The following is a 15,339-nucleotide window of genomic DNA, read 5'->3' as shown; positions in this document are numbered from 1 at the left end:
ACACTTGTTAAACTACTTATGTATTTCCTCTAATTTTATATGTGCATATTTATATAGTTGGTATATTATTAGTATGTATAATTTTGTACCTGCTTTTTTCACCTAACATTATGTCATGAACATTTTTCCATGTGATAAAATTTCTTCAGGAACCTTTATAATGGCTATTTTAATCATGATATACAGAATTCCTTTTTCCCAATGAAATCATAATTTACTTACCATTCTATTTTGTTATGTAAGGTTTTCTCTCTTGTATTTTTCACTATTATAAATAATAGTGAATGTAAATCTTTGCATTTCTGATTATTTATTTACGGGATAGATTCCTAGAAGAAAAGTCATTTGTTGGAAGATGGCAAGACTCTTGCTTTATGTTGTCAGCTGCATCCTGGCATCTGTGCCATCTTTCATAAGGAGCAACAATGCTTATTTCACTACTCTTTGGCCTTGGGGCTGTGAGAACATACTTTCTCTTACATTTCTTTAGCGCTTCAGTGTTTTTTCTAATATTTTCACATTTGGGTCCACACCCTCCTCCCCAAAGCCCTGCAGGATGTGCTGGTTTCATCCAAGTGAAGCCCAGACACCCCACTGTCCACTCTCCACTCAGGCCATGAAGCCCTGGGAAATGGCACAATGCCCATCCTGTTCCTTTGCCAGCTTGCTTAGGAGAAATGAACAAGCTTATTTATCGATGCTGAACACAAAGAACAGTCACCCCTCCCCAACACACACACACACACACACACACACACACACCCCAAAACTCAGTTTAAAAGGTCAAACTGCTTATTTTTTATATGAAATGTTTTAATTCTTTAAGATAGCAAACATAGGCATGTATAAAGTTTTGTCATTTTCATGGGAGAAAAAAACTAATTTTTAACTCTCAGTGAAGCGTATAAAAGCTCTCATTTTGAAAAACATACAATTTGTATGTCATAAGCTTTTCTTCTCTAAAAAACCATTTCTACTGTCGTGTTATTTATAACCACAAGCATAAATAGGTTTAATTCAGTTTGTGTAGGTTTGCTTCAATCAGAGCTCTTTGTAAGATAATTCAATCACAGTTAAAAACCAAACTAATGTTCTGGGGGGCAGATTGATGATTAAAGGTGAGGAGATCCTCCTTGGAGGAAAGGGGTTGGGTAGGAAGGAGAACACATCAACTGGAGAGCTCCAATATGAGCCCTTGCACTCCCCACTCTGCCCTCCATGGCTTTGAACCATTCTGCCCCAGGACTCTTGGACTTTAGTTAATTTGCCCCAGATAATCAAGGGATGTTTTGTATATAAAAACAGATAATCTGATTTTTTTAAAACTTCATGAACTGAATCAGTATAAAATGTTTAGAACTTCTGTCTTTCTTAAGACTCAGGACTATTTACTAAACTTTGTTCCCAACTATGGTAAGTTAAGACTTAGAAATTTTAGATACATATTTTTATTACAGCGGTTTCCAAATCTATCGCAGCATAAGAACAACTTGGAAAACCTATTAAAAATGCAGATTCTTCTTCCTTACCCCAGGCATTCTGAATCAGAATCTCTGCAGGTGGAGCTCCAGAATCTGTTGTTAACAAATTCCAGGTGATGCCAGTACTGAATTTTAGTAATCTAGTCAAAACTGAAGTCTTCCCTTAAGCTATTAGTTTTGAAAGTTGAAAACTAAACAGAAATACAACACATCAGTTTTCTGGGACTCTCTCTTCACTGCCCTATACCACTTATTTATGGACTAAAAACACAGACCACCACCAATTTGCCCTGTACAATTTTAAGATGACGCTGTTGGTGGAAACCAAGTGTTTTTACCTCCTTTTGTGCTTACACAAATTAGCAACCTACACCGAAAGTGTTTCCACCTGTGAAAATTTCTCTTCGGTTTGATCTGAAGTTCTTATTTATAGTAGCTTGTCTTCATTTTAATAATAATGATGATAACTATCATTTGCCAAGTGCCTATTATTAGCCAAGTAATGTCCCAGGCACTTTCCATGTATTATTTCTGTAAGTGAATTTACATTAAATATTAAACATGAGATGATTGAGGCTCAGAGCTTAAATGAAGAGCCCAGGTGGGACTCTAATTCAGGTCTATTTGGCCCCCAAAACTCATGTACATACTATGTATCCTTTCTGTGTCCCAATTGTCTCTGGGACTCATGGAGTATTGCTTGCTGTACTTTGAGCCTGTCTGAAAGTTTCTGGAGTTCCCTCAGAAGCCCCCAGTTACAGTGTTGAAAGCTGACCTTTTTGTTTCGGGGTTTCTCTGTAGTTCATCCTATAGCAGCTGCATGGGTTTCCTATACTAGGTGTATATGGGCTGGAGAAACAGTCCATTCCAGCCAGCCCCAGTCCAGCAGTGTATTGTGGTACAGGGCTTGCTGTTCTGGTGGGCTTCTGGCTTCTGGCTGGCAAACCTGTTCCAGAGAATGACTGACCATGCCACCTGAACTAGAGGCCAATTTCCACCATTTAGCAGCAGAGACCACCTCCATAGACACTTTCTTTCAGCTGTTAGGAACAATCTTCCTTTCCTTCATGCAGTAATACTTTTTAATCATGTATTTGAGACTATAGGACTTTAAAGTGATCTTTCATATATTAACCTTGAAGTCTGGGTTTTTCTCATTTTAATGATGTTGATGTAGCTTCAGTAGGGGTAAGTAGATTCCTGTGGATTTCCTTCTGGTGCCTTGAGCTCCAGATCTGAAGCCATACTCCACTTCCCTCATACTCCTCTACCTTTTCCAGGTTCTTTATTTTAGGTGGTGGGTTGAATCTTGTGTTTTGTTCTTTTTTTAATGTCCTTGTCATAATTAAAATTGCAAACTTTTTTTGTCCAAAACTGATTTGATCTGTCCCCAGCGTGCCTTCCTAGTCTGACTTCTCTTCCATTCTTCCACGCATTCCTGGAAGGTTTGCTCTGCTCCAAAACACTATGCCCTCTCCAGTCCTCTGTGCTTTTCTTCTCAAGCATTTCTTCATCCCCAGCTGGTCCTGCTTGCCTCTCTCTTTCCATCGTCCAAGCATGTACCATATCCAAACATGTGGCCATCTTCTGTCCACCCTCCTTCAGTGAAGGGATCCCCTGGCTTTGTCCTGGTCATGCTCCATGGCGTTTGTTTCTTCTAATTAATGATGGTTGACAGTTTATATGTCTCTTTCCTTCACTAACTCCAGGGGCTTATAAAAGTCTCTTGAATGAGCAAATTCTATCAAATAAGACAGTGGCAAAGCAGAGAATAGTAAGCTTTGGAAAAAGGAGCAGGAAATGCTTTTAAAACTTTTTTGAAAATACAGTTTTAAATTTTGATAAACATAATTTGCATTAATTTTTCTATCATAAAATATTTCTTGCCCTTAAAGCAGGTACTGAGTTTATGTGTTTTCTCTTCCTTTTTAATTTAATGTACATCTAGGTGGCACAGGGTGCTTTTAAAAGGAATCCTGACCAATGGACTGGTATCTGTGTATGAGCTGGATTATGGCAAACACGAATTAGTCAACATAAGAAAAGTACAGCCCCTAGTGGACATGTTCCGAAAGCTGCCCTTCCAAGCAGTCACAGCTCAACTTGCAGGTAATTTCTGTGGAATCTGAACTCATGCTACAACGATGCAATATTGTCATTTTATCCTGGGTACTTAGCAAGTACTGAATCATTGGCCTCTTGAGTTTAGGTATGTTGGGTTTTTGTTTTTTTGTGCTAATAATATTGCAACCATAATGGAAATAATTTTAATGATCTCTTACAGTCGTGCTCTATCATTATATCTGCTGTTTCTCTTTTCTCTACTCCTTCTGTCTCTGGTTTCAAGCATGAGTATATTTCTAAAGCTGTGATCTTAGTACAGATATAATACTGCATTCTGCTTTTCTTCATCTAGTATTGTTTTCTAATGACTTTCTGGGTGGTTTTATGGTTTTCCTATTTGTTTTTAATGGGTGCAAAAATTCTATCTAATCAATACTTCCCTATTGATGAACATTTTTATTGTAATATCAAGAAAAACCCTGCATCTTTACACTAGCTAAAACGAACCAAAAAACAATGGAAACAACCTATTATAATAACCAGTAGGAGGATCATACTTTATTATTATCGCATAAATTATAATACATCTACATAATAGAGTATTATGCAATCTTAAAACATTCCTGGGTCATGGAATATATGACCATTTTCATGACCAAGTGAGTTTCCAGTTTGCAGCACAACTAACAGCATACAAGGGAGCAATTTCACCACATTCACATCAGCCTCTTGATTGTCATTAAAATGTGAGGAACCAATTTAACAGGCATACAATGACACTTCCTTGTAATGTGGTCTAATGAGACTTCCCTTTTATCTTTGTGAAAGCAATACAACTGTTGGTGGCTCCCCTGTGAGCACCCTACCATTATGTAGCATGAACAGCTGGATGAAGCTCAACCCAGAGGCCTTGTAGCGTTAGCAGAGGTTTTTGAGGCCCAAAGAGTTGAGGGGTGCCTCCCTGATCACTTTGCTGCTGCTCACAGTCCTCAGCACCTTGCCCCATATGTGGAACACAGTGACAGAAGTGATGTGATGTCAGCAATGAAAGAAATTGTGTATATAGGTTCTTCTTTTACTTATTGATCAGCTTTTATTGGAAGCCTGTGTATTGCCTTATTTTGAAATATTGCCAGCTTCTCTGTGTCTTCCTACTAGAATTCAAAGGCAAATCCTATGGTAATTGGATATAAAGCAAAAATAACACTTTCATGTAGCATGGCCACCAGTTAGTCTGGTTTAGATTCAAACCTTCTTCTTCAGATTTAATGGTTTGTTTTTTTTTTTCGTTTTCACTTTCTAATGCTCAGGTTTTCCTAACAACACATTTTGTTAAATGTGACAGTTATACTCCCCAAAGAAGGCTTCTCTGTGAAGAATGAGTGCATGGTACCATCATCCCCATCACCAGCATTGTGGCTAAGAGTTATTGGTACTTATGGTGTGCTAGGCGCTCTACCAGTCACTTTAGAGCTTTCTTCCTGTTTAATATATGCATTCGGTGCTACAAGTTTCCCTCTAAGTACAGCTTTGGCTGCATCCCACAAGTTTTGATGTGCTATATTTTCATTCAGCTGAAAATACTTTTTCATTTCTCTTGAAATGTATCCTTTGACCCATGTGTTATTTAGAACTGTGCTTAATCTCTTTAAGTATTTGGGGATTTTCCAGCTATCTTTCTGTTACTGATTTCTAATTTAATTCCATTGTGGTCTGAGGGAAAACATTGTATTATTTTTAAATTGTTAATGTGTGTTTTATTTCCCAAAATGTGGTTCGTCTTGATGAATGTTCCATGTGAGCTTGAGAAGAATGTATAATCTGCTGTTTTGAGATGAAGTATTCTATAGATGTTAATTACATCCAGTTGACTTATGATGCTGTTGAGTTCAATTATGTCCTTACTTATTTTTATGCCTTCTGGATCTGTCCATTTCTGATAAAGGGGTTTTAAAATCTCTACCTATCAGAGTGGATTTTTTTCATTTCTCCTTGCAGATCTATCCATTTTTGCCTCATGTATTTTGATGATCTGTTATTAGATGCATGTACATTAAGGATTAGTATGTCGTCTTGGAGAATTGACCCCTCTACCATTATGTAATGCCCCTCTTATCCCTGATAACTTTCCTTGCACTGAAGTCTGCTTTGCCTGAAATGAATATACCTACTCCTGCTTTCTTTCAATTAGTGTTAACGTGGTATATCTTTCTCCATCCCTTTACTTTTACTCTATATGTGTCTTTATATTTAAAGTGGTCTTGTAGATAATATGTGGTTGAGTCTTTTTTTTTTATTTACTCTGACAATCTCTGTCTTTTAATTGGTGTATTTAGACTATTGACATTGAAAGTGATTATTAATACAGTTGGATTAACATCTACCATATTTGTTACTGTTTTCTATTTGTTTTCCTTGTTCTTTGCTCTTATTTTTGCCATTACTCTTTTTCTGCTTTTTGTGATTTTAATTGAGCATTTTAAGTAATGCCACTTTCTCTCCTTTCTTAGGATTCAATTATACCTCTATTTTTTCCTTTTCTTAGTGGGTGCTCTAGAGTTTGCTATATACGGTTAGAACTAATCCATGTCTACTTTCATGTGACATTGCACTGTTTCATAGACAGTGCAAGTACTGTATAATAACAAAATAATGTTAATTCCTTCCTCCAGGCTCCTGTATCATTGCAGTCATTTACTTCACTTACATATAAGCACATACACGCACACGTGCACACGTGCACACACACACACACACGCATACAGAATCAAATACATTGTTGCTATTATTTTGAACAAACCCTATCTAATAGATGAATTAAGAAAAAGAAATATAAAAGTTTTACTTTACCTTCACTTATTCATTCTCTGATTTTCTTTATGTCAATATTAATTTCTGACCTATATTATTTTCCTTCTCTGAAGAACTTCTTTAATATTTCTTCCAAGGCAGGTGTGCTGGCAACAAATTCTCCCAATTTTTGTTTGTCTGAGAGTCTGTATTTCTCCTTTACTTTTGAAGGATAATTTCATAAGGTACAGAACTTTAGCTGGTGGGTTTTTTCCTTTCAACCCTCTAGTCTCTTCTTGCTGCATGATTTCTGAAAAGTCAGATGCTTCTCTGAGAAGTCAGAACAAAGATTCTTATCTTTGTTCTTCTATGGATAAGGTGGTTTTTTTCTTCTGGTCTCTTTCAAGACTTTTGCTCATCTTTGATTTTCTAAAGTTTGAATGTGATATGCCTAGATATATTTTGGTGGCGGGGGCATTTATCTTGCTTGGTGTTCTCTGAGCTTCCTAGATCAATGATTTAGTGTGTGACATTAATTTGGAGAAATTCTCAGTCATTATTGTTTCAAATGTTTCCGTTCCTTTCTCTCCTTCTAGAATTCTTATTATGCATTTGTTAAACCTTTGATAGATCTTGGATTTTTGTTCTGTTTTTTTTTTTTTTCAGTACTTTTACTCTTTGCTTTTCAGTTTTGAAAGTTTCTATTGTCATATCCTTGAACTCAGAGATCTTCCCTCAGCCAAGTCTAATCTATTAAGAAGCCCAAGACATTCTTATTTTCTTTTATAGTGTTTCTGACCTCTGACCTCTAGCATTTCTTTTCTTTTCTTTTCTTTTCTTTTTTTTTTTTTTGAGACAGAGTCTTGCTCTGTCACCCACACTGGAGTGCAGTGGCACGATCTCAGCTCACTGCAACCTCCGCCTCCCAGGTTCAAGCAATTCTTCTGCCTCAGCCTCCTGAGTAGCTAGGACTACAGGCATGCACCACCACACCTGGCTAATTTTTGTATTTTTAGTAGAGACAGGCTTTTTCACCATGTTGGCCAGACTGGTCTCGAACTCCTGACTTCGTGATCCACCCACTTTGGTGATCCTCCCACCTTGGCCTCCAAAGTGCTGGGATTACAGGTGTGAGCCACGACACCCAGCCCACATTTCTGTTTTATTGTTTCTTAGAATTTCTGTGTTTCTACTTCCATTATCCATCTGTTCTTAAATTTTGTCTGCTTTTCCATTAACACTGGTACCGTATTAATCATAGTTGTTTTAAATTCCTGGTCTGATTATTTCCAGCATTCCTGCCATATTTGACTCTGATTCTGATGCTTGCTCAGTCTCTTCAAACTGTGTTTTTTTCCTTCCATATCACTTGTAGTTCTTTGTTGAAAGGTGGACATGATACATTGGGTAAAAGGAAATCTGGGTAAATAAGGCTTTTGTAATGTAGCAGCAGCAATGTGTGTCTGGGGTGTGAGGGATGTTATGTAGTCCTATGATTAGGTCTCAGTCTTTTGTTGAGCCTGTGCCCCTGGACTGGGAACTTCACCAGTGCTCCTTGGGGTCTTTCCCCCCAGCTTAGGTGGAGCAGGATGGCTAGAGGGGAGTGGAGTTGGGTATTTCCCTTCCCCCAGGAAGGTTAAGCTCTATAAAACCCTGTCAGGTCAGGCTCTAGTAAAATAGTTTCTTCTGAGGACAGAGCTTGTTAAGAAAAACAGAAAGCTCTGGTGTATTTCAAAATGTTCCTTTTCTCCTCCCCCAACTGGAAGCATGAGGAGATTTTTCCCTGATATTCACTGTGAGTACCAGGTAGTGCTTCTGGAGGTAAAACTCTCAAAAGTGTGGGAGGCAGGGCCCTATAACTGGGTTCCCCTGGAGTTTTTAACTCTCAGACTTATTTACCTGTACCCCCAGCAATTTGTCAGTTACAGTTTAGGTTTCCCTCCTCTGGCTTCCAGGCCTCTGCTCATTGGTTTCTGCTCTAGTACGCTTTGACTCTCAGTATCTTCCTGTCTGTCTCTCTGGTTTTGGGGACAGTGAATTGCCCTGTGACCTTCCTTCTCTGATGGACCTGGGAGTAGTTGTTGATTTTCTGTTTGTTCAGCTTTTTGTTTCTTATTAGGAGGCAGTAGCAACTTCTAAGCTCTTTACATGCCAGATCGGTAGGCAGAAGTTCTACCAACTGCTTTACTTCATTGAACTCTCCCCATGCTAGGAGGTTTAGGTACTGTTACTATAACTATTATACACATCAGGGAATAGCAGCTTAGTGAAGTTAAATATCTTGTCCAAGATCCCACACCACAGCCTTAAACTCAGCACTCTGCCTCTTCAGTGTGTGCCTTTCTTCACTGTATACTTCCTTCTCCATGAAGTGTGGTTTTTGAAGTCAAAAGGCTGAGATTCAAGTCATTTAACTTCTAAACCTACCCCATGATTATTTATAAAATTACCAGTAAATTCCTATCCTGTCTATGTAACTGAACTAATATGTGGATCAGATGAAAAAGTGAATATGAAATTGCCTTGTGAACTAAAACTCATAGTCCAAATACATGAAAGTTTCTTTGTACACTTACATCTGAAACAGCATTGCTGTTGGGTCCCATCCATGTCCTCAGTTCCTTTTCTAGGCTCACCTCTGCCAAGCCTTCTTTCTTCCTTTTGACTTGCTCCTAAGTCACAAAATCTTCCTGGCTATCACATTATCCATTTTGAAGGGAGGACCTCCATTTTATAATTAATTGAAAACATATGAACTGGAACTATTAAACTATATGTGGCGGAGAGTATGTCTCTCTTGGGCCATCATAGGCATCCACTAGAGAGAAGCGAGGTAGACTAGAAGTTTCATGGAAGTCACTGGTTGTGACATGGCCATTGGAGTCATCACTTTGGTAGACTTAGTTCACACCTAGCCAAGCCGTTTGACATATTTAGGAATATCTCTAGATGTAAAGGAGCTCTGTGGAATCTAAGTGGAACCCATGGGAATGCCCTGAGTGTTTAAACTGGAATGCTTTAAGGATTCTCCAGGGACCTTGGGATTACCCCTTACCCGCTCACAAATGGGATCACTGGATGCCCACCCTCTCAAGGTTCCCAGTGTATTGGGGGAAATTTCAGCCAGATATCGGGTAAAATTCACCCCCGATATTTCACGTAGGTTCTTTTCTATTTTCCCTAAGTGTCGGCTGGTCTGAGAAATAAAGGGACAGAGTACAAAAGAGAGAAATTTTAAAGCTGGGTGTCCGGGGGAGACATCACATGTCCGCAAGTTCCGTGATGCCCCCTAAGCCGTAAAATCAGCAAGTTTCTATTAGTGATTTTCAAAAGGGGAGGGAGTGTACGAATAGGGTGTGGGTCGCAGAGATCACATGCTTCACAAGGTAATAAGATATCACAAGGCAAATGGAGGCAGGGCGAGATCACAGGACCACAGGACCAGGGCGAAATTAAAATTGCTAATGAAGTTTCAGGCACACATTGTCATTGATAACATCTTATCAGGAGACAGGGTTTGAGAGCAGACAACTGGTCTGACCAAAATTTATTAGGTGGGAATTTCCTCATCCTAATAAGCCTGGGAGCACTACAGGAGACTGGGGCTTATTTCATCCCTACAGCAGTGACCATAAAAGACGACCGCACCCGAAGCGGCCATTTCAGAGGCCTACCCTCAGGGATGCATTCTCTTTCTCAGGGATGTTCCTTGCTGAGAAAAAGAATTCAGCGATATTTCTCCCATTTGCTTTTGAAAGAAGAGAAATATGGCTCTGTTCCACCTGGCTTACTGGCAGTCAGAGTTTAAGGTTATCTCTCTTGTTCCCTGCACATTGCTGTTATCCTGTTCTTTTTTCAAGGTGCCCAGATTTCATATTGTTCAAACACACATGCTCTACAAACAATTTGTGCAGTTAACGCAATCATCACAGGGTCCTGAGGTGACATACATCCTCCTCAGCTTACAAAGATGATGGGATTAAGAGATTAAAGTAAAGACAGGCATAGGAAATGACAAGGGTATTGATTGGGGAAGTGATAAGTGTCCATGAAATCTTCACAATTTATGTTCAGAGATTGCAGTAAAGACAGGCGTAAGAAATTATAAAAGTATTAATTTGGGGAACTAATAAATGTCCATGAAATTTTCACAATTTATGTTCTTCTGCCATGGCTTCAGCTGGTCCCTCCATTTGGGGTTCCTGACTTCCCACAACACCAGTGAGCTGTTGCTTCATTACATCTGGCCTTGACCTGGGCATTCTTTGCATCAGTGCACCATGGCCATGCACAAAATTTTCTGAATCCTAGAAGAAAGGGAGCCATACTGTGGAATCATCTTTTACTTTACCAGTGGGTTACCTTTTTTCTTCTTAAATAACATGGCTCAAAGATTGTCAGGGCTGCTGCAGATAAAATGAAATTTCTAGGCTTCTCTTGTGGGAAATAAATAATCAAAGAATTTAGCCCATTTGCTATATAGACAGCAAGTCTTCCAAAATTATGTCTGAAATTTCCATATCTTAATTACTTTGGGGCATAATTTACAGTTTATGTAATCCAGTATATGTGGACTTAATTTTAATTGTATTTCTTGAAATATGTATATATATATGTGTATATATATATATATTTTTTGAGACAGGGTCTCACTTTGTCACCCAGGCTGGATGGAGTACAGTGATGCAGTCACGGCTCACTGCAGCCCTGACCTCCCAGGCTCAAGCGATCCTCCTCCCTTAGCCTCCTGAGTAGCTGGGACTATAGGCACAGGCCATTACACCCAGCTAATTTTTGTATTTTTTGTAGAGACAGGGCTGGGCTATGTTGCCCAGGCTGGTCTCGAACTCCTGAGCTCAAGATATCTGCCCGCCTTGGCCTCCCAAAGTGCTGGGATTACAGGTGTGAGCCACTGTGCCCGGCCAATGTATACTTTCTTGTCCCAGTTTTGTTTTAAAATCGAATTTAGAATTCTCTAACTTGATTTCTCATGATCTGATCCAATCAGGTTCTTTTATCATAGGTGAGGCCTGAGAGATCAGCTGATTTGCCCAAGACCACGCCACCCGATAGAGGAAAAGCTGGGAATAGTAACTGAGTCTGTTGACTTTCAATTCAGTGCTTTTCCCACGATGCTGTGTATAATTTTAAATAACTATACTGTAAATGAATCATACAATAATTCTTTTTTCTTTTTTTATGATATTTGGTCCATCAGAAAAAAAAATTTTTAATGAAAGAAATGTCATTTAATATGATATTGATATTTTATTCTGACTGTTAGTTTAAATATGCATATACTTTATGGGGGTTTTACAGTAGTCATTATTACCTCATTTTATAATACAATGTTAAGTCTCAAATGAAACTTGTTTTTTAGTTAAAGATTTCCAGAGTGACTCCATTCAGAGTAGAAAAACTATAAGCTGGAGTGTTTTAAGATTGTTCAGTAACCGTTTTTTGGTTCAGGCAAGTCTAAAACCTGGGATGCTTAAGTTACTTTGGAATTGACTAAATAATTTTCCATCATAATGGATCAAAGAAAAGCTCCTTTGACTCCTCACTGCTCCCTCTTCTTCCTCTCTTCCTCCTAGGAGTGAAGTGCAACCAGTGGTCTGAGGAGGCTTCTATGGTGTTTCGAAATCATGTGGAGAAGAAACCTCTGGTGGCACTGGTGCAGACAGTCATTGAAAATGCTAACCCTTGGGACCGGAAAGTAGTGGTCTACTTAGTGGACACATCGTTGCCAGACACCGATACCTGGATTCATGATTTTATGTCAGAGTATCTGATAGAGCTTTCAAAAGTTAATTAATGACTGCCTCTGAAACCTTGACAACTAATTCAGATTTTTTAGCAATAACAAAATGTAGTAGGCTTAAAAAAAATCTTAACTCTGCTACATGGCTCTGACTGCTGTGGGGGATTGAAAAGAATATGCCTATGTTTGATGAAAGATATTTAACAAGTTTTGTTTTAACAGAGTTGACTTTTCAAAGAAAATTGTACTTGAATTATAACTATAATATTAGAATAAAAATGTTTATCAATATAAAAGCTGACTACCTTGTAATTTCTAGGCTTCATGATCTTAAGATGAAAGCTTCTGTTTCATGTTGTCTTCCTTGCAGAGCTGGGTTCTTCTCCAGTGAAGCTGAGACTATTATGACTTAACTCTACCCTGATGTAGTAGTGTATCAAAGCAAGTGATCACCAAAGCATGTGAGGACTTATCCTGAGTCTTAACACATCAGCATTTCTAGAGGAGCAGCCCAGGCAAACCAACGTGACCCTCAACCCGAATCTTGAGTGGCTTCTCTTCTCATTGCCCACAGAGTCCAGCTAGGACCCAGGCTTTCTACAATCCTCCTACCCAACCTCCTTATCTACCACTCCCTGCCACACTGTACCTTTATTTGGTCACTGAGCCCCTGCTTATTCCATTCTGTCAACCTGCATCTCATTCTCCTCCCATCATTTTTGCTTGTCAGTGTCCTGCCTGACCTCCTGGGCCAACCATGAAGCTTTCTCTGGTACCCCTTTCTACTCCATCGTACTTTGATCATGCCTCTCTTGGTGCCCATATGTCACTGTGTTTTATAGTATATGACTAGTCTGTGCACCGATTACCCCAGCTAGATCATGGTCTCCGTGAAAGAGGGACGGGTCTTAGTCATCTCTGGTGATATACCAGTAAATGTTTGACAACTGGTTCTGTTGAGTGGGGAGCTGAGCCTTGATTTGTAGTGTCTGAAAATTCTCATATTGTAAATAGTCCCACCATTGTTGATTTTCAGCTAATAATATGACATGACTGAATGTGGAGTTGGGAAGAGACTCATCTAAGCAGCTCTTGAGACCCCATATGACAGGCTCTCCAGCACACCACCATCTGAGCATCCACAGCCATCAGAATGGCATCTTACACACATCAGGCACTCCTTTTGTGCTTGCTAATTGATGGGCAGATAGATTGGCAGACAGGTTATAGGCTTTAGCAGTGGTCCAAAGATGAGGTGGGGAGGCCCTGGGCTAAGAGTGGAGCAATGGTGTTGAAGAAAAAGTGTTGATGACCTTGTAAAGTTTTTAATTACAATTATTAGACAGCTTAGATACAGATTGGGAAGAGTGAAGCCAAGTCTTAAGGTATGAGAGCCTAGGACCTTACTCAGATGGAGTGGGGGAGTGGGAAGCTTAAAAATCTGATTTTGAACACACTGAATTTGAGCTAATAGACTTCCATGTGAAGATATGCAAAATCCTGGAAATGTGGAATAAACTTCAGGGGCAAAAACCAGGCTGGAAATAAAAATTCTCAATGTCATTTGTTTGTTTTTATTTGAGAAAAATCCAGAAACAAATGAGAACAGAGAGAGGAAGGTAGAGACCAAATATTTGAAGTTTTTCATTTTAAACATGTCAAAATTATCTCTAGCTTTTTAAAACTCAATATTTGCAACAAGTGATTCAAAATTCAGGAATACTGAATGCCAGTGATTTATCACTTACGATGAAATAAAAATATCCCAACACAGAAATGTTTAAGTGAAATAAACTGGTATGTTTTTAATAATTGTTTCATTCTCTAATAAAAAAATGGAAAAATCCTCAAATTGTCTACAGGTTAGGAAAAGGTAGTTTCACTGACTTTAGAAATGTTTCTATTACTTTTTATTTATTTATTTATTTATTTTTTGCAAGGCAGAAGAATTTTTCTTAGTACAGAACAAAATGGAGTCTCCCATGTCTACTTCTTTCTACACAGACACAGCAACAATCTGATTTCTCTTTCCTTTCCCCACACTTCCCCCACTTCCACTCGACAAAACCACCATCGTCATCATGGCCCGTTCTCAATGAGCTGCTGGATATACCTCCCAGACAGGGTGGCGGCCGGGCAGAGGGGCCCCCCACCTCCCAGACGTGGCGGCCGGGCAGAGGGGCCCCCCACCTCCCAGACAGGGTGGCTGGGCAGAGGCGCCCCCCACCTCCCTCCCGGACGGGGCGGCTGGCCGGGCGGGGGCTGCCCCCCACCTCCCTCCCGGATGGAGCGGCTGGCTGGGCGGGGACTGCCCCCCACCTCCTGGAGGGGGCAGCTGCCGGTCGGAGACCCTCCTCACTTCCCAGATGGGGCGGCTGTCAGGTGGAGGGGCTCCTCACTTCTCAGACGGGGCAGCCGGGCAGAGACGCTCCTCACCTCCCAGACGGGGTGGTGGTCGGGCAGAGACACTCCTCAGTTCCCAGACGGGGTCGCGGCCGGGCAGAGGCGCTCCTCACATCCCAGATGGGGCCGCGGGGCAGAGGCGCTCCCCACATCTTAGACGATGGGCGGCCGGGCAGAGACGCTCCTCACTTCCTAGATGGGATGGCGGCCGGGAAGAGGCGCTCCTCACTTCCCAGACTGGGCTGCTGGGCAGAGGGGCTCCTCACATCCCAGACGATGGGCGGCCGGGCAGAGACGCTCCTCGCTTCCCAGACGGGGTGGCGGCCGGGCAGAGACTGCAATCTCGGCACTTTGGGAGGCCAAGGCAGGCGGCTAGGAGGTGGAGGTTGTAGCGAGCCGAGGTCACGCCACTGCACTCCAGCCTGGGCAACATTGAGCACTGAGTGAGCGAGACTCCGTCTGCAATCCCGGCACCTCGGGAGGCCGAGGCTAGCAGATCACTCGTGGTTAGGAGCTGGAGACCAGCCCGGCCAACACGGCAAAACCCCGTCTCCACCAAAAAAATACGAAAACCAGTCAGGCGTGGCGGCGTGCGCCTGCAATCCCAGGCACTCGGCAGGCTGAAGCAGGAGAATCAGGCAGGGAGGTTGCAGTGAGCCGAGATGGTGGCACTACAGTCCAGCCTCCGCTCGGCATCAGAGGGAGACCGTGGAGAGAGAGGGAGAGGGAGAGGGAGACCGTGGGGAGAGGGGGAGGGGGAGGGGGAGGGATCCATTACTTTTTAAAATAAAGCAATACATTGTTTCTTGATGTAACCACAAAATTAGTGCTAAGTCAGTG

At 40.9% G+C, this 15,339-nt stretch overlaps 1 protein-coding gene across 3 annotated transcripts in view; it reads left to right on the top strand.

Moving 5' to 3' along the window:
* TDRD7 (tudor domain containing 7) overlaps positions 1 to 12,392 on the top strand; it is an 83,823-nt gene extending 71,431 nt beyond the window's left edge. For all 3 annotated transcript variants that reach the window (XM_034967843.3, XM_034967844.3, XM_034967845.3), the window contains 2 exons: positions 3,430 to 3,590; positions 11,930 to 12,392. In XM_034967843.3, the coding sequence (XP_034823734.1) occupies positions 3,430 to 3,590; positions 11,930 to 12,150 (382 nt within the window). In that variant the 3' untranslated portion in view covers positions 12,151 to 12,392. The remainder of the gene's footprint in view (positions 1 to 3,429; positions 3,591 to 11,929) is intronic.
* The last annotated feature ends 2,947 nt before the right edge of the window (positions 12,393 to 15,339 follow it).

Source organism: Pan paniscus, chromosome 11, assembly GCF_029289425.2.
Source record: "Pan paniscus chromosome 11, NHGRI_mPanPan1-v2.0_pri, whole genome shotgun sequence".
In the NCBI taxonomy this organism is placed as follows: domain Eukaryota; kingdom Metazoa; phylum Chordata; class Mammalia; order Primates; family Hominidae; genus Pan; species Pan paniscus.
Note: the sequence above shows the minus strand (reverse complement) of the source record. Positions and strands in the feature narration are given on the sequence as shown.